The following is a 20383-nucleotide window of genomic DNA, read 5'->3' on the forward strand; positions in this document are numbered from 1 at the left end:
GACATACATGTTTTTGGACTGTGGGAGGAAACCAGAGTACCTGGAGAAAACCCACACAAGCACAGGGAGAACATGCAAACTCCACACAGAAAGGCCCCTGCTGGGTTTCAAACCAGGAACCTTTTAGCTGTGAGGCAACAGTGCTAACCACTGACCCACCATGCTGCCTTGATGACATATATTGAATATAAAAAGTGAACAGTATCACAGCACCGGACTTCACCTTTCAGTGGTTATTAACATTATCAGGTTCTGGGAAGGTAAGCATCCAAAGCAGGCTTATCCACTCCCAGCCACTCCTCATGCAAATTATCTTTCCACTCTAAAGTGGTGCATGATAAAAAGCTTATAGTACAGTTAAAGAGCTGGAAAACTACTGACTGAGCTGCTCAAAAAACCTGTTTTGCTTATGATATGTGAGTTTGAAATTCCATTTCACTGCCCTTTTGAGCTGCAAACTACTGAGAAGGTGAATAGATTTGAAAGGTATAATAATACAGGAGAATACTGCAGCCATCTCGAGCTCTTGTTGTGGCCCACCTCCAGGTTCTGACTGCACTGTTGTCATCAGCTTGACACCAAGAGATATACGAGAGGACCATTTAGAGGACACAGAAAAAAGTTGGACTATCTCTGCAGAAGACCTAAAATGAACATATTATATAAAACAGGTTGAAGGACAAGACAAATATTGATGAAAGTGCCAGTAGGTTAATGTGGATATATAGTGAGACAGACAGTTACAAAACTGTACCTGGGCAAAACTTTCTGCTTTCTGTAGCAAATATGATGTAATTATTCTTAAGATGACAAAGTTTGGACATTTTTCTGCTGAGGCATCCCAATCAAAACAGCTTTACATTTTCAAAAAGACATGTGGGCAAAAAAAAAAAAAGCTGTTGAATGGAAAGTCATATATTGTTGGCCAGTGTTCACCTCAATCCTTTACTGAAAAGCTGAGTAACCAGGCGAATATTTTCTTCAGCAAAATGAAATGCAGGGTTCCCTCCTGCAAAAAAAAAAAAAAAAAAAAGTACCTTGTAGGATTTTCTATTGTTGTTGGACTGTAAATCTAATTGGATTCTTGATGGTAAATCCTTCTCAGTAGGAGGAATGGTGAAATGGTTTTCATTTAAAGCAAACCAAACACACACACTGACACACACACACACACAAAACTCACACAAGCACAAAAGCAGTGAATTACAATTGTAGGACAGGTGTGGTGAGTGGTCAGTGGTTGTGTCAGAGATAACGTTTTTTTTTTTAAACAAAATCCCTTTTTCATAATAGGCAATGGCTCCATGCAGATGAATATTTGCATGTTTTTTTTAATCACAGAATAAATTTTAAATTCTTATTAAAAGATAACATTGTATTTTTGAGTTACAGAGATGCAGGAGAACCACTGCATCTTAGCCTGTCTGGACAGAGGTAGTGGGTGAAGATGGGATTTCTGCATTCTTGGCTCGTTTTACTGGCTTTGCTTGCTTTACTTTGTTTCTTGATCTGAATGATTCCTGTGAAACCAAATGATTATGGACACAAATTGACAGTATTGACCTTTGGCACAGTGTGCGGGTGCTGCCATGTTAAGTCAATTGCTCTGAAGTTCCCATGGAAAATGAGATTTCTGAAGGGTTCTTGTCAAATCTCATATGACCATGCTGGGCAAATCAACCTTGTCAAACCAGATCTAGATCCATTCACTTCCACTCCTTCAACACTATTGTGTTTTTACCTCACATGTCAACCTTACACTGTATGCTCAGACTTGTAGAGTGCATTAGATCACATTTACCCATTAGAGGGCCCTTTGTATAAAGGAAATTCTGGAAATGACAGAATGATTGATTTCACCACGTGTTCTCAATCACTGGGAGCAGGGGTTGCTCAGCAGGGTGAGAGGAAATCCCTCGCTTTCCTCCCCATTTCATTTTTCACTGTAAGTGGGAGTGTGCCCTCCCTTGTCTCCTCATTTTTATTCACGGCAGGAGCCCTGGTTGCTGCACTCTGAAGGATTGTCTCTCCGCTGTCTTTCCCACATGCCCTCTGTATCTCTCATAATGGGCCATTTAAGGTGTGAGCCCAAGCTATGGCTGGAAGGCATTTGCCATTTAACATTTTACCTACACTGCTATAAAAACGCTGCTGCACTGGAGTGTGCAAGCATTCCTATATTTTTATCTGTTCAGTGAGACCTTCAACATTTTATGTTTTTTATTTTGAAAGAATAAATGATCTGTTATTTATCTTACAATAAAAAAGTTGAATTGATGAGAAATAAAACAAGCTCTCCTTATTAATAATAATACACTGAGCAGTTTTCCTGCCTCTGTTTCATGGTCTTTTGTGACCGGCAGGTTATAATGACTAATGTTAGCAAATGTTAGTCACTGTTGTAGAACTGACATTACTGGATGAATTTACTGACTGGCTCCTGTCTACACGTGCTGCTACGCTCTTATATGAACCATCATCCTATAATTGTCACTACTGGCCACTACTGGTGTTTGCTGCATAGCATTTATCATTATATTTCTCAGTAAGTGTAACTCCTCACTTACAATTATGAAACTATGAAGGCAGTTACTGAATGTTTGATAACATGAAAGTTGTAAAAAATACAATGAATCACCTTAATAAGCGGATTTCTAGATGTGTGAACAGTGTTTTAATTTGTTAATTCTTATAGGGTGGATTAAAAAGGCAAAAAAATTTGCAACTACATTAACGTCAAGAGTGTGCATACACTACATTGCTTATAAACAGTAAAATGAAGTGTCACTAGCAACAATTGACTGTGATATATTTGATATATATATTTGAAAATGCTGCGTACAGTGTCTGCATGCCTAATGTTGTTTTCTGAAAACAAATGGGCCCAGGACTAGTTTCAGCTTCAGCTGTGCTGGCTTCACAGTCAGGTGGGCTGGAGACTAAATTGCCTGGAGGTATGAATGAGCATTTCTACTGTATGGCTGGAAGCCTTGCAATGACTTCCCTGCCCTCAACCCAGTGCATGCTGGGATAGTCTGCAGCCCCGCCTACCCCCTTGACCCTGAAAAGAAATTAGTGGGTTTGCTGTATGAGCATAAATGGATCAACCTTCTGGCAATGGCACAGAAAAAAAAAACTTTTTACAAAACTTTTTTTCTCTTAGAGATAAAAACAGCCTGTGTGCAGCTGAGATAACTGGACTGATCATTATACTCTGACTTGATATTTGTAACACAATTATCTAGATTAAGAAGCACAATCAATAGAGCTGCTTCAGGTAGCCCCTCTACTGTCTTCTCTTTGAACAAACAGCTACTATCTGTTACCAAAGTATGGATGCAACACAAACTGTTTGGACTTTTTGTTTTTTTGAGGCTATTATTTGAGCACTTGTGAAACAGTATCAAAAGTGTTTAATTAAAATCATTTAAATGGTAATTTTGAATTTTAAAGTAAAGTTTATTTGTATCGGCAGCTCGACATCATCACTGGTTTTGTTAGACTCTGCTGTTTGTCCACCAGCCCCACAAGGATGCTGCTCTTTTTTTCTTCCAGATGATGATCTCAGTCTTGTTGTGTGCCGCGAACAAGCTCCCTCAACAATGTCTTGTTGTCTTGAAAATTGTTTGGCCTGCTGTGAACATCACCAGGCTCTCACTCACAGAGCATATTTAAGTCTTACTACTTAAAAACACTCAGTCGGTTGTTATGCATGGACATGTAAGTCAAATGAAACTATGACAGCAGGGTGAGAGCATGTCTAACCATCTCCAACCATTTATCATGTGCAACTGGCACACACACACAGACACACACACACACACACACACACTCCTTTTTAGGACAGACAATTCTATTATGTTCTGTTATAGTCTTAGAATTTCAAGTAGTGGGGAAAAACAGCATGATTGAAGTATTGTGCTTTGGAGCATTTTTGAGGTACTTTACTTTTAATTTTATACTATATTTTATGTTTTTACAGTGCTGAGAAATATTATATCTATTTTATTCCACCACATTAATCTTTATTCATTCATCAATTCAAATGAGAAATAGTGAGAAAACCACAGAAATAGGTATAAATTAAATGATATTGCCTAAGGCTCAACCTTTAAGGTGAAACATAGCTTTTCACTTTTAAGCACCTTTCATAATAATCCAATACACTGTGTAATAATTAAACTACAAATTTAACAGCACCCATTAGACTACTTTTTTCTTTTAATGTTATGAAATACTTTTAGTAATTTTGTATTTGAATGCAATGGGGTATGTTTTTTATGGCTGTATGGCTACTTTTATTTCAAGTATATTATCGGATTTCTTTCACCAGTGATTAGTTCTTTATTTTTCTGTGTCCTGGCCTCCGCTTTTAAAAACTTTGTAAGCAGCTCGTTTCAGGAGTGTACTTTTTGTTTTTGCATCTGTGCGTACAGTGCGCTGCAGAAAGTCAGTAAGTTTCCAGTGAGCAGAGTATCCTCAGTGCGCATGGCACAAGGTAACACGGCTGCACTCGAGTGATGAACATGTAAATCCTGTTATCTGAGGACTGTAGAGCCACTGAGGACGCGCGGGGATACTCCTTTTCCTCAGCCAGCTGCACAGCCTGGCTCTCTTCTTCAAACTGCTGTCCCTCCCCTTTAGTGGCAGGACGTTGTAGACTCCGCTTTATAGCGAAGAGTGATCTCAACACAAGCAGAAATAAGATGCAACGTGTCGCTATAACGTCCACATGAAGCTTTCAGCTCCACACTTCTCCAGACCGAGCAAGCCTGGGGAAAGATGACTTCTCTGAGACCGGGAACGGGATTTTCCTGAGACCCAGAAATCTGTCACTTGTCATTTTGGTGCAGCGGACTGTACTGCTGCTGCTGCTGCTGCTGCTGCTTTCATTTACACAAAGACGCTCGTCCGGCTGGATTTAAGCTGCAGTCCACTTCACACCAACTGCAGTGCCACAACTGTAAGGAAAAGAAACGCATCTGTCATGAAACTGCGCCCCAGCAGCTTTCCCCAGAGAGTTGCACACTTATTTCCACAAGTGGAGCGTTTTTCTGCCTCTCAGCTACAGATATTGTTACTCCACAGCTACGATGAGACAACGTGGTGGGCTACCTAGAGGAAATGTTGCGTGTAGAAGTGCAGTGAGAGGGCAGGACATTGACTTCCAGAGGACACCTGCAGACAAGTGAATGCCGTCTCCGATGTGGAGCTTGTCGCTGTCCGACGCGCGAGTGGTGCTGAAATTTGGATGATGCCTGGCCAGCGACTGCACGGCTGCCGCTCCCTGCACTTCAACGAGGACAACGGCCGCTTCGTGCTGCTCGCCATCCTCATCCTACTGTACCTGCTGTGCGGCGCTGCGGTCTTCTCGGCCATAGAGAGGCCCTCGGAGCTGCGGGCTCACGGCCGCTGGAACGGGACGCTCCACAACTTCAGTGAGACCTTCAACATCAGCCTCCAGGACCTTAACTCCTTCCTGCGGGAGTACGAGGCTGCCATTGCCGCCGGGATCCGGGCTGATGCTCTGAGGCCAAGATGGGATTTTACAGGGGCTTTTTATTTTGTTGGAACTGTGGTGTCAACTATAGGTGGGTGATCTCTGCAGCATTCACCAATTTCCCTGACCTTTTGGGTGCAGACATGGTGTTCTCTTAATAGTTGCTGAAAAACATGTATTATTCCGTTTAATCAAACCCATACGAAGCCTTAGAAATACAAAGCAAACTCCAAATAAACATAGGGTGAATATCTCACACCATTAAAACAGTAGAAGGATTTAATATATTTAATAGGTATGGCAGTCTGAATGATTATTGGGGCCTCATTCAAGATAAATGCATGGGAGAGTGGTTAATATTAATGTGACTCCTGTGTGTTAAATAATCATATCACTACTGACAGTCTGGATATCAAAAGGACTGGAGGTGTCGTCCCTGTAGGCTGCTTTCTGTGCACTGGCTTACATACAGAATGACAGATTAACATTTTTGGTTTTTTGCAGTCATGTGTTACATTTTGGCTGAGAGGGACTTTGGCAACGAGCTCGACATCTGACTCGCCTGCCATTTGGAATGGCACACTCATCCCTGGCTATAGGACAGCACCCATGGGTGCAGTTGTTTTTTTTTTTGTTTTTTTTTTGCCATATTTCCATTCAGACCAAGAGGAATGTCAATGAGAAGCCCCGTCTGCTCCCCCTCATTTAACATTTACTTGTGCAATAGGTCAGAAAAGAGCAAGTGTCCCTCACAGGGCACCCCGAGGGCCAATGGTGTGGAGTGCTGCATGCCTGATGGCTTGGAGGCCCTCTCTGCCCCCTCTCCCCCGCCCATCCCTCACTGATAGAAGAGACACAGCATGCAATAAGTGAGTGATTGAGTGTGAACGGGTGAACGAGCAAGTGAACACAGTCCAGGTAATAATTTGTGCTCACGGCAGCTGTCTATATTTGACCTTGCCCTCAAAACACAAATACACACATATTGGTGATACCCAATGGTGGGCCATATGGTGGCTATTTATGGGTGCACAGGGAGAATTGAATTCACATGAACAGGGAATGTGCCAGACCTTTACATGCTGTAAGCTTGTCAGGAGAACTTTTCGCACCTATCCACCTTCTGCTTTCAAATATAAAAGCATAAATGCAGCGCTCCCAGGGGGTCCATTCACTTAGCTCACCCAGTCATAGGAGGGAACCACAGCAGCTGTGTTTGTGTACATGAAATCTATTGTGCTCCACTGGTCATGCAGCAGCACAGTCTTTCCCAGACAAGCAGATCATATAAACTGACTCAGCTGCTTGGGGAAAAAAAGGGAAGAGGGTGATGTTGAGATTCTTTCTGCAGGATTTGTTTTTTGTGCACTTGCATGGATTGCTGTCTGGATTTTCATCTTGCTTTGATCTCCATCCACCCCCACCCCTCCGGCTTGTGTGCTACTCTTTTTTTTTTTTTTTTTGCATGCTTGTGAGTTGGGGATATAAAAGGGGTTCCAGGGGCCTCCCCACACAATCCTTTATCAGAGCGCTATCCCCCTGTGTGTTCCAGACACTCCCCCCAAATACTTCCCGCCTCTGACTCTGCTGTGGCAGAGGCTTCAAATCAGCAGTGACGCTTTGTTCAACTTGATGTGCCTCTACAGTATTGCTTTGAAGAATGAAAGTGAAACTGTGGCCAACTCATGCACTTGTTCACCCAGAGGTCTGGTCAGGTTCAGCAGCCTTTAGTGCGTTTACATGTGTTGATTTACAATTTCAGGAAACACTGCAGGACACACAAAAATGACTCTGCAGCATTTTCTAAAATATGGTTTTAACCCATGTAAAAAAAAATTAGTTACTTGACATGTTGCCTCAGGAGTTAACAAAGAACATTTATTTTTGTTGCTGAGAAAAGCCAGTGGAAAAAAATCAATCTCAGTACAGTATTTCAATCACTACATGCCTCTTTTACTTAGCACTACTGTGTCAAACTACAGCCACAGGCATCGGTCTTTAATCTTGTTTTTTCATTCATTTCATCCTGTCGGAGCATTGTCGAGCAGCAGCTCTTAGTTGTGTTGTCCTGCCCTACATATTCCAACACAAGTTTGCTGTGTTGTGCATTAAAGAGGGCATAGGAATCTGTTCTGTAAACAGAGAGTCTATGAATATCTAAAGTTATTTATAACCCTCAAGGCTGATTGATTGACAGCTGATGACTGCCAATTAGGACAGCTCTCTGTACCAGTTTAAGGTCTTGTATGTTTCATCATAAGTTGCTGGAATGACATTTTGGAGAAATACTTTGTCTATATAGAGGTACTCCCAGGATGAAGACTAAGTGTACTTAGTGCTTCGACCTTGTTGAAATTGAGTGGGACAAGCCAGTTAGGGCAGTTAGATGTTCGGTAGTATTCAGCCGCAGGTTTGAATTGTGTTGTGGGCTATTTATTGCCAGGGATAGACTCTATCCTGCCTCTTCTTGCCCCTGGCAGCCACTACAGCTTCTTGCTCCATCACACTCATATCCACCCACTCAGAGAAGTCACAAAAGCAGCATAGGCAAATAGGACAATTTAACAAAACAGCACAAAACAGACCCTCACAGACTTTTTCCTTTAAATTAGGTCTGATTTAAACTTAATGCAGTACACAATTTGCAACATGAGGCAAGTTGGGAAGAAAACAAATTAAACCCTGGCTGTACAGAGCTGTGCTGCAGCAAGATGACAGAATGGGCTTCCCTGGGGTACACAGGACAGCCATCAGCTGTCCCACACCGAAAAAGTGGTTGAAAATGAAAGTGCCCTCAGGCTAATGGCACTGGATTGTAATGCAATGTACAGCTTATGTTTACACAGTAAGAGAGGTGGTAAAGCCAAGACCTCCAGCCTAAATGACCATATTCAGTAGGTCAGTGGTCTCCTGCAGTAAGGCACCTGATGGCAACACCTCCTCAAAGCTTAGCTTAAAGCTGAGCTAATGAATATTTTCTATATTAACAACCATGCGGACCATGTGCAGTGTAAAAGTAATGAGTCGTAAGACAATGTCCAATTTCTAACCTCCAAAAGAGAGCAATAATGACTTCCCTTCAAAGTTGCCAGCATTGGCTTAGCAGTGTCTTAGTCAGCATTTGCCAATTGTCCAACTCTGTATAATTAGATTTTAGAATATGTTCAGGTGTGTATGGGATATGTGTGTGTGAAGTATATGTGCAAAATCTGATTTAATTACATTGCTCCTACAGCAGAGAAACTTCACTTTTCTCATTTTCACCAAATAATCATCTTGAATCTTGTAATCTCAACGTAAACTGCGCTGACATGCTGCGATCAAAAGAAATGTAAATGTATTCTGACATTATATTCATTCCAAAAACAAGTTTGCTGTGAGAAAGAAATAATAAATTTTGTTAACTCATGATAATTACAAGCTTGTTTTGCAAGGAAAGAATTAGAAAAATTATGATAACGTCCTATAGGCTCCAGTGGATCCCCGTGACCCTGAACAGGAAAAGCGGGTATAGAAGATGGATGGATGGATGGATGGATGATAACGTCCTCTCCCATGCTTCCCGCTGTGCACTATTGGTAAACAATCAGGCCTAACGGTTTACTGGGTGTTCTCCTCATCGTCTTCTTGCGCCAATTTGAAAAGTGCTGATTTGGCAGCAGTCCCTGAGACACTCTTGTGAGGTATGTGCTACTATTACATGCTTGTCTGACCAGGGCCAATTTATCTGGAAGAGAAGTACCAACCAAATTTGTTCTCTTGTTCCGTACCACGCCTGGTAATTCCCATCACTGAGGTTACAAGACAATGTCACCTTATACTAGTGGAGCGTGCATTTGGCATTTAAACAGTGTGAAATGTCACATGGTGTACCGGGAGGAGCGCTGAAGGCAAGCTGTATTGGAGCTTTATGCTGTGTTCTTATTTAGATTAACTACTCATTGCTGCCTCACTGGGACAAAACCATCTGTGTTGTTGTACTGTCGGTGCATGTTGTGAATGTGCTTTCGGGGAAGGGTTGGAAAGGTTTGCAATCTGTGAAAGCAGATTTATCAGTGCACGGCGATATTTCAGACTTGTTCTTGCCTTCTGTCTCTCACTTCAGCCCTGCTGCTAGTCTCTCAGCAGTGTTGTCTCCCGTCTAACATCGATCTAACCGCTTTCGCTCTGTTCGTATCTGCCACAGTGCACTCCTTTATCTGGATTCATTCATTCAGTCATCTCCTGTTATACTGTACGCTTCTGTGGAACAACATTGTAATTGTGTTACAAAATAGAAGTTGCTCATATTTCACAAGTAGTGCATTATATAATGAGACGAAGATCACTTTACAGAACCATTTGAAGCCGGTCACTATGACTCTCTATTCTCTTCCTTGTTCCTGCTGCCCCATCCCCCTTCCCTTTAGATCTCCTGGGCTGCTCTATGAAATCACAGACTCAGAGGAAATGTCACTGTTAAAAATGGAAAACAGAGGGCTTTCAGTCACATGAAAGGCACTGGAGGTCACTTTAGATTGTGTGTGGTCCAGATGCTCGGCACAAAAATTGTGTCCCGAAGGAGGAATTTGACACAAACCACTACTGCAATATACTTGATACCTCAAGGTTACAAGAATCAATATTTTTATTCAACAATCCTAAAAAAAAAAACAACAAAAAAAAAATAAACAGCAGCTGTTTTAAATGTAGAAGTTCTGATTAACCCAGTGTACAGGGACTGCTCAGCACCAAACAAACAAACACAGTGATTAAATGGTGAACACAGTGGCGCATAACAGCTAAAGAACCAACTATTTCCCTCGGGAGTGGCTAATATGAGAGTGGTCTAATAATCATTTGTTTGCCAGAAAAGTAACACTCTCAAAACATAAGGGGTCATGAGATTTATTGTAGTTTATCCTGAGGGAAAGATGAATGTGTGTCATGAAATTGGTGTTGGTGCTGTCGAAGGAGGAGAGGTAGGACCCAAGTGCAGGACAAAAAGCAGGTTTATTTCCCAGAGTTCAGGCACAAACAAACACAAGGAAAAATCTCCGCCACTCGACGGGCAGGCAGACAGGCAAAAATGGAAACGCAACTCGACGTAAGAAACAAATCCCTCTCTTCATACAGGCAAACAAACATTACTTTAGTGCTCCGACAGAGAGCAGGGGGTATATATGGACAAAACTGAAGACTAGTTAACACAGGTGAAAATTATCAACTTAACGCGAAACAAAGCTACCTCTAACTAATCTAAGGAACACAGGAACTAGAACACCAAAATAAGAGTCAGACAGGAAATGGAAAAATCCACCTCATGACAATGTGTGGACCAAATGTCATGGAAATCAGTCCTCCAGGAGGAACATTTCATTGGAGAATCAGTCATGTGAACCTCATGGTGATGCAAGAGGAAATGTGAATAAAACAGGATGCAACAATGTTAATGGCAAGCTGTCCATTGATTGACCATAAGGCCTACACAGATAGAAGAGGTAAAACATTAAATATCCTGTACACATTCTTGTGCGACATAATGGACTCAATGTTGTAAATAAACTTAATATGTATTAATTCAAAAAAATAAATGACAAAAATTGCTGAATAATATAAAAATATATATTGACTGCGACTTACAGTAACTTATTGGCTACTTGAATAAAAGTCAGAAATAAAAATCTTACCACATAACCCACAGCTTCTAAAAAATGTTTTATACCTCCAATCTCACCCTTCTCACAGTTACTAGCTTCCTACTGTGGAGTGGAAATGTGTATATGTGTGTGTGTGTCTTGCAAACCTCCTGAACGGCACAGGTTTCAATAAATCCCCATATTTCCTAGCAGCACTGTACAGAATAGCTGCACACCCCACTGTGCTCTGTCACAACGGGTAATAAATCTGGCCTGACTTGCTAAGGCTTGCACTCCTCCACACACAGTAACTCACACAGTGAAATCATCATGATCAAGAGACACCAAGACCATTTTGAGGACGCAGCAGATTTGATGGGCTTCCTCCTCCTCCTCAGTGACATTAGCATTTCACTGATTCTGCTCTTTGCGTTGGATTGCTTTGGAAGCCAAAGAGAGGCTCAACTCTGTGTGCACTTTGCACTGAGCAGTCCTCAGACCTGCTTCCTATCAGAGCATTTTAAATTTTAGCTCTGTGTTCATTTTTTCATAATCATCATTTTCCCTGATAACCCAATAGTGCTGATGTCTATGCTGACTTTACACTATGAGAGTTAAAATTTTCATCATAATCAGAAAACGTCCCTTTCCTAAAACCTCTGGGTGGTTGGCAACCTTTGATGCTGTAAAATAGGACACTTCACTTGCAGTGAAGTGTTGCAGAAAATCTGCATAGAAATTCCACATACAACATTTCCAGTATCTGCATCTTGGGTTCATGTACACTATATAAATAGTTACCAGTTTAATAAGATAACAGCAAGTTGGCAAACAGCATGATTTGGCAGTTATCCAGCTGTTGTGTGTGTGTGTGTGTGAGAGAGAGAGAGAGAGAGAGAGAGAGAGAGAAATGAGAAAGATGAGAGACAGGAGGACATGCTGAGATGTTGCATCTTTAAAATGGCTAAAAGCAAACAACACCAAGGAATAGCATTAAAAATAGAATAGATCGACTCTCAGGTTGTAAATTAGTGAAAGTTCTCTCGAACTTGATAAAATCACTTCCCTCTGAGCTCCAGTCAAAACTGTGTAAACTAAGCAAAAACAGTGAAAGTGTAACCTCACACATGAATTTTGAATATGAATCAGTAAGATGGTTGCTCATTATGATTAGATTACAGGCAGAAACATTTGACAGATCAGTGTGTGCTCCCTGGAGCTTGAGACCATCAGGCACACAGTAGTGAAAGTCAGGGTCACTGCATCTTACGGACTGACACAAGTCAAATGAAAGGCAGTTCCAATGGTAGGGCTGCTTGTAAATAGATGACTGTTATTGTAACTGAGCCACTATGTGAATCTGACCATAAAAGCTATTTAAATTGTTTAGAAAAGCCATGTGAGCCTCTCAGTGAAATGCACACGAGTCACCGAGTGTCTCAGCTGGAGTTTAACTCTGCTGCCCAAAAACACGTCTGAGCTGCTGTAATGGTTGTAAGTTTTCTTCCAGCCAGCACAAGATTTGAAATAAATCATGTAATAGACCTAATTCTGTAGCTACAGAGCCTCTATTTCCACTTGGACAAATTCATTAGGCATACATTTAGGTTTTTAATGAAAGAAAGGCTGTCCTTGGAAAATGCTGTGATCACACATAGCTGAATGTGTTTCACACACTTTTCCCTAATTCACAAATTATTTAGCTACTTTCAGGCTGGCAGCCTCTGGCGGAGTCAGACTGTGTCAGAATCATATCGGGCACATTCAGTTAATAAAAAGTAAAACATCATTTAATTGCGAGCATCAGAGCATTGCCTCATCATTTCTCTGAGGCAGCTTGCTGTGGTTTTTCTACGTATGATCTGAGATCATTATTTCAGCTGACAGTAATTTAGCAGTCCCTGACAGGAGTCAGGTTTTTCCACTGCCTTATATTTCAGGGACCTTTGCTTTCACATTACCAATAATTAAAAACCATTACATCAAATGTTTGCTGAACTTCAAGCATTCATCTCTCAGTGATGTCTGATCTGTATGTTTTCATATGATGCAGCTATGAAAGACAACCAGTAGACTTAATGGAGCACCAAATCTGTATTATCTAGTACACTGCACATGGAGGCTTATCGCACCAATCGGAGGGTGTTTCAAAAGCTCTACCTGAACAGGTGTGTTTACTTTGGTGGGGAATAATAGAAGAGGGCTTTATGAAGCTAAGCCCTTATTCAAACATTCACTGTGCATACAGTACAATGTAATAGGAAGCATAAGGACTTAGCCCTTATATGATCAAGGAGAAGTTATTACTCCTCAGCTACACAAAATCTCTGGTACTGTTTGAATAAAGAAACATGAATCTTAATTTTCATTTAGCTTTTTTTAAGCCATGTCCTCCATGTGTGCATGCAGACTCCACTTGTTCTGTGTGTTTAAATTCTGCAGTGACGAAAAAACAGACTGAAAAATAAACAAAAACAATAGATGTTGGCGCAGATCCAAATTCAGCGCAGCATATATTTTTGACAATAAATCAATACAGATAACGGGAGGCTCATCAATCCCCCTGGCTCCATCTGCCAGTGAATTAAATACTGAGATACAATTTAAAACTCTAGGCTCAATTCAGTTATGGAGGACCCAAGCGAATCAGAGAAAAGAAGTTATTTAAGTTTGTGTTTCAGTGAGAAGCTTTGTGTTACCTTCTAACAGTGTGTATATGTCTGAGCTGTCACTCATATAATTCATATCTCCATCAACTAGCAGCTTACTGATTTACCAGTCTACCTACACACTTCATTATGATAACCTCAGTCATTATTTGTAATTATTGTACAGCGCACAAAACACTTATTATCAATGCTTTGATATGCAGAACAGATACAAATTAGCACATTCCCTGTATTGTGTGTGGGTGAGCTGGGTGTGAAATTCAAAGCCGCATTGTTTTGCTTCAGGGCCCCATAGAAGCACTGCAGTGTGAGTATGGTTTGGATTTTTGTAAATGAATATTTCTATGGTCTTTGTTTAATTTGTGCATGCAGTGCACAGATCTTAAACCAAACTTGGCATGAATGTGACCTATTGTAAAACTGGCAGCGTAGTGTGTATGTTCCTGTTATTATCCTGTAATCCTGGTAGCTCCTCAGCAGATGGTGTGGTGATGATGTCTCAGGTCTGGCCATGTTGTTGCTTCCTCAGTCCTCTGTCCTTTCTGCAGACCCCCACCTCGCCACCCCACGACTAATGATTTCCTGTTCGCTGCAGAAACACAGTCATCAGAGGGATGGGCATGCATAGCATTTTTTCCCCTACTGTTCCTATCTGGCCAATTTAAGACTATTCCCAATAGTAAGGTGCAGTTGGTCTGACATAGAGATTGTTTTTAAGGTCATTAATTGGGGATATGTGGAGAAAACAGGAGGCAGAGTTTTGAGTTTTGGTCTGCAGAAGTGTCCTATAATGAATCTTTGGGTCCATTTTCAGGCCTACAGAGAGTTGTGTTGGGGGATTTTAACCTTCGGACTCAGTACCACTTAGAGAGACAAGTGATTACAGCACATGTCCTTCACTGTAAACATTATTGGATGTGCTTTTATATTCTCATCTCCTTTAGGAACTTTAACCCTTTTGACTTGGCTCGATGCAATATCTCTCTCATACTCTGTACTCCTTTAGCTGTTGCCAGTTCAATTCTCTCAATTACATCTGAGCTCATTCCCACTGTAATGGATTCTCCTGTTACAATGGCTTTGTGATGACTGGCCCTATGAGGCTTTTTTTCCCAGTAAAATGAATTGATGTTCATGTTTCAGGATACTAAAAGGTGTCAAGGCTTCAACCTTGACAAGCTTCAGGGTAACTTCTATAAAAATTGCAATAACTCCACTAAGCATATCAAGTATTTATAGCATGTTTTCTTTTGTACTCACAGTTATGTCTCTACTTGCCATGGTTTGCCATGCCATGTTTCCTTTTAGAAATAACATTTTCAATGCTGATTATTCTGGTGGTATTAAATATTTTTCTAATTGTCAACAAGCCCAAGAAAATACCAAAACCAACTGATTCTAATAACATGTATTGTCTGTGATGCCAATGTCTATCATACTTTACCTTACCTCTGTGCCATAGAATACAATATTAAAAACACATCAGTGGTCCATGGGCAATGGTGGGTACCGCCATCTCACAGGAAGAAGGTTCCAGGTTTGACTTCAGTTTGTCCCTTTTCTGTGTGGAGTTTGCATGATCTCCCCAAGTCTTCGTGGTTTCTCTCCAGATACTTCCTCCCACAGTCCAAAGACACACAGATTGGTGACTCTAAATTGTCCCATAGGTGTGAATGTGAGTGTTCGTCTCTAGGTGTCAGCCTTGTAATAAACAGATGATGCTGTATGCTGCCTCTGGCCCACTGTCAGCCTGGGTTAGGCTCCAGCCCCCCTGAGACACTGGATAGTCCAGGATAGTAAGTACTATAGAAAATGGATGGATTGATAAAAGGATGGATGTGCAGTGTGCAATGTGCTTTTATGGCAGATGATAACAGATGATAAAAATACTGTAGAGCTGAAAGCAAGCAGGGGATAACATTTTGCTATTACTTATAATCATTTGATCAACTATAAGTATCAATAATGGCAAATGGTCATAGGGCTGAGTGCCACAGACTTGGAAATTATTGTGAGATGGACTAACACGTTATTGGTTTTGATAATTTCACAAGATTTGTTACAGAATATCTCCACCCTTATCCTCTAATCCCATGTAGCATTTCTACTTTTGATCACTTTTAGCCTTATGAGGCTTTTTCATTTATTTAAACAAATGTGAGAATATTTTCTAATTAATTTTGTTTCCGACCACAAACTGTTAAGGAGCAGTGCAATTCAATGTATTTCATCAGGGTAAATTTCACTCTCTTATCTGAGGAGTGTTTTGAATAGTGCACTGCTGTTAGCTCCTTCATGCAGCAGACTCTCCAGATAATGAAATCCCTTTTGAGTGTTATTTTTTTCTACAGCTCTCCTTCAGTCAGAGTGGTTCTCTGGGTTAAAAGTGATGACTGATTACTGTTTAGAGGAAAGAGGTCTACAAAATGTAGCAAATGAAACACAGAACATTCATGATGTCCATCACCACTTCTATTAGCCCCACTCTCAGTAATCTGTGCTATTTGTTTAGCTTCCTTAATGAGCCATTGTAATTTGCCTCAACCGTAACGCTGTCAGCCCTCCAACTGCTGCTGAGCACAACTGATTTAAACTTGACTAGTGATAAAAGCTGACCTGAACAGTGAAATCACTACAGTCCACTAATGATTTATTTTGTCTTTCACTCCATTTCCCACATCTGATACCCACTGAAGCAGGTTCTTCTTCTCTTAAAACTGTCAAATGGTAATTCATGGATACTAATGGCATCTTTCCCATCACTTTCCTTTTGGTTGAACCTCAAGTGTGTAATTACATGTGCAAACAGCAGTAGCCATTAGAGCAAAGCATCATTTTTTATGTTGAGTTGAGCATACTTTATTAAACTGCAATGAATAAACATTCTCCCATGGCTCTGGTTGAATTGGATTAACACACATATGGTTTCCTGCCTTATCAAGTTCTGCTGAATTAAATGACTCATCTTGGCTTGGGCAGAGTGGACAGATTGAAGTGTTGAGGTCAGCAGTGTAGGACCATTGGTCTGGACTGGTGAATTCAGTCGTAACCTCTGATTAGGAGTTTGGAAGTATAAATGAGGTCTTTGTGAATCATGCAGTGTTTGCATCTTTGGTTTTTGCTTCCCTGTCCTTTGCTTTCTATTATTATCCTTTTTTTATATATAATTCGCCATGACACAGCTGCCTGGATTACTGCCTTTGAAATGCTACACCAAATCAATGCCCGGTGCCTTTTCCTCTCTTAGGTAATTTACTTGGTAATGAGAGACAGTGCGGAAGACCGTCTCTGTGGGCACTGAGAAGATATAATCTGTTTTCCCTATGATTCAGCTGCGTTACAGAGACTTGGGCTGCTAATTAATTATCCATAAAACACTAAAATAGGATTTCACTGAAGGACTTAATTTGGCTAATCACTACTCATCACCTTCCTGTCATCCCACAATTCCACACTGTCACTTACTGAGCTTTGTCACTATCTTTTACAAAAACCAGATAACTCCATGCATCGTGAAATAAATAAAACCTACACAAGCCTATCTGTGTGTGTGTGTGTGTGTAAGGCATATGGTGTGTGGACATCTGTATATCCTCTCTTGACTCTACAAACCAATCTGTATCAATCAGTGTTGTTCTAAATGACATGGCTTGTCAACAACAAACCCACAGGAGAGTGGCTTTCAGTGAGAGCGATAAGGTCAAAAAGCCATTTTGGGTATCATAAAGGAGGCACTGTCCAGATATTGATGTCATTTATTACCTGAAAAGGATTGTTACAGGAGAGATGGTGGAAAAATGGGGGAAAGCGCTGCCCTAATGCTCCAAGAAGCCTAAAATGGACGGTAGCTTTGATGGAAAAATCAATTAACCTTGGCCTGGAAGTGAACTGGATGATCTTTCAGCACGATTTTATTTGTTGAGAAATATACCATCTGTTGTTCATGACATTGCTCTGTATGTGTTTGTATGTGTGTCCTCACACTTCCCCTGGGATTGGGACATAACAGTTCCATATGTATAGTATGTGTGCATATACTATATTCCATAGTATATGCGCAAATAACCTTTGACCGTACTGTATATGTATAGGACAAGCACAGAGGGAAAATTTGCACATGAAAATCAAACCTATGTCTCCTGTAACAGAGAGGATTTGCTGCCTGAACCTCAGAAAATGCATATAGTAAAGTGTTTTCCACGTTAGATCATTTAGATTAAACAGTGAAGATAAAATCACATCATAAACCAGTATTGCTCAGCATGGACCCTACAAATGAGTCCCAGGAGAACTCAGAAAGGTCACGGGATTATGAAAGGAAAGCAGAGAACATTATGTATATTTCTGTCACTTGACTGCAATTTATGCTTTTTAGCCACACAATAGTAATACTACTCTGGCAGGCAGCTGCCTGCAAGCTGCAAAGTCAGAGCTGCACCTGTGACTTTCCTTTAGATCGAGAAGTGTTTCTTTAACATGCAGAATACATAAACATACTCTCCTTCCTTTCCTTTCCTTTCCTTTCCTTTCCTTTCCTTTCCTTTCCTTTCCTTTCCTTTCCTTTCCTTTCCTTTCCTTTCCTCTCCTTTCCTCTCCTCTCCTCTCCTCTCCTCTCCTCTCATAACATTTCTTCAGCTTGAACACTCAGTTTAATTGACTAAGAAATCAAAACATAGCAGGAAGCCAAACCACGTAGCTGAGAAAGAAATATTCAGAGGGCTTACCTAAGTGTATTCATGGAATCCTCTTCCTCTTTAAAATAACCCCTGTGTCCTTGATTTTTGCAGCCCCAACATCTTTAACAAACAGCTCATTAAATAGTATATGCAACATGCTGTATGCTGCACATACAGTGTCAAGTGGCTTTACACAATTCAACATATCTTCACATGTGTCTGTAGTATTTACATTTGCAAAATTAATTGATGCATTAAAATGCAGTAATAGATGACGTGTTAGATTGCCACTGAACGTTCTTCTTATATATATAACACAATGTAATAAATGTAATCTAATAAATGGACTCAGATTAAAAAATATATATTTTAATTATCTATTAATTATCATCTTTTTATCATGACTTTATATATGCTTATTTTCCAAGGAAAATTTCTAGTCTTGCAATTATCACCAAGCCAGTCATGTTCTTCTTTAACATCACTTTTTCATTAGTGGTACAAATATTCAGGAAGGTGATTTAAGCCTCACTTAAAATCCTCACATAGATTAGAGGTTGTTTGGTTTTCACGCATCATTTCCCTTCTCTCAAACCATAATTTCTCACGAGGAAACATCTTGTAGGTGAAAATTAGTTTTTGGCCGCAGTTAGGTCTCAGTTGTCTGATATCTCTTTTCTGTCTCTGCAGGCTTTGGGATGACAACACCGGTGACAGTTGCAGGGAAGGTCTTCCTGATCTTTTATGGGCTTCTGGGCTGCGCTGCCACCATCCTTTTCTTTAACCTCTTCCTGGAGCGCATCATCACACTGCTGGCTGTGGTGATGAAGGCCGTAAGGGAGCGGCGGATCAGGAACAGTGGTCTACTCCCGCCAGGCATCCGCCATGATTTCTCAGCCTACTCCCTCCCAGGCTGGAAGCCCTCTGTGTACCATGTGATGCTGATTCTTGGCCTGTCAGCCATCACTATCTCCTGTTGTGCATCAGCCATGTACACCCCAGTGGAGGGTTGGGCTTATTTAGACTCGCTATATTTTTGCTTTGTCACCTTCAGCACCATCGGCTTTGGGGACTTTGTTAGCAGCCAGAATGCAGCTTACGAGTACCAAAGCCTCTACAGGGTGGCCAACTTCCTCTTCATGCTAATGGGTGTGTGCTGCATCTACTCGCTCTTCAATGTCATCTCTATTGTTATCAAACAGGTTCTTAACTGGATGTTGGAAAAAATGAGCTGCTTGTTTTGCCAGCGCTGTAACAAGGCTAACGCCTTCCTGGGCAGACGCAATGCCATCCGCCCGGGCTCCAAGGGTCGCCAGGGTCGGTTTGGCCAGCCACCCGACTCAGATGGACCTTGTGATAGTGACACTGAGGGACGCAGATTATCAGGGGAAATGATCTCTATGAAAGACTTGGCAGCCTCTAACAAGGTGTCGCTGGCCATCATGCAGAAGCAGCTGTCTGAGTCGGCCAATGGATATCCCAGGACAGTCTGTAGCAGCTCACGCCATAATGGCTTCTCTGGGGGTGTTGGTGCCCTCGGTATCATGAACAATAGGCTCGCAGAGACGAGTAACTCCAGATAGAGAAGAAACGGAACAAAGTATTTATTGTCCTACTTTGTGACAAACCCTAAAGTTGATCACCATACAACAAATGGATTGTCAGTGTACCCTCTTATGCATGACACATAGAATTTTTTTGATAGTTTTTGGAACTACAAGCCTGTGATGATAATACAGGTAATGACGGTGAAGATTTTAGTGACGACTTAATAATAAAGGCATGAAATGAGAACCCCGGAGTCAAGTAAAAAGTATTAGGTAATCTAGAAGTGTGGGAACCACCCATCGCACATTTCATTAGTCTCAAACCCAACACAGAACAAATCATTCAAAGTCTTTTAAATATCAGTATTATACC

The 20383-nt window shown here is 41.0% G+C and overlaps 1 protein-coding gene across 1 annotated transcript; it reads left to right on the forward strand.

Moving 5' to 3' along the window:
- The first annotated feature begins 5251 nt into the window (after positions 1-5251).
- On the forward strand, positions 5252-20046 carry kcnk12 (potassium channel, subfamily K, member 12). Its single transcript, XM_026309843.1, has 2 exons — positions 5252-5591; positions 19154-20046. Exons 1-2 carry the CDS (start codon positions 5252-5254, stop codon positions 20044-20046), a joined length of 1233 nt encoding a protein of 410 aa, XP_026165628.1.
- The last annotated feature ends 337 nt before the right edge of the window (positions 20047-20383 follow it).

Source organism: Mastacembelus armatus, chromosome 15, assembly GCF_900324485.2.
Source record: "Mastacembelus armatus chromosome 15, fMasArm1.2, whole genome shotgun sequence".
Lineage (NCBI taxonomy): Eukaryota > Metazoa > Chordata > Actinopteri > Synbranchiformes > Mastacembelidae > Mastacembelus > Mastacembelus armatus.

Excerpts from the sequence above, each read along its gene's own strand:
- kcnk12 (XM_026309843.1), top strand. The coding sequence starts at position 5,252 with ATGATGCCTGGCCAGCGACTGCACGGCTGCCGCTCCCTGCACTTCAAC. Across the intron at positions 5,592-19,153 it reads AACTGTGGTGTCAACTATAG|GCTTTGGGATGACAACACCG; the intron begins GTGGGTGATCTC and ends CTGTCTCTGCAG.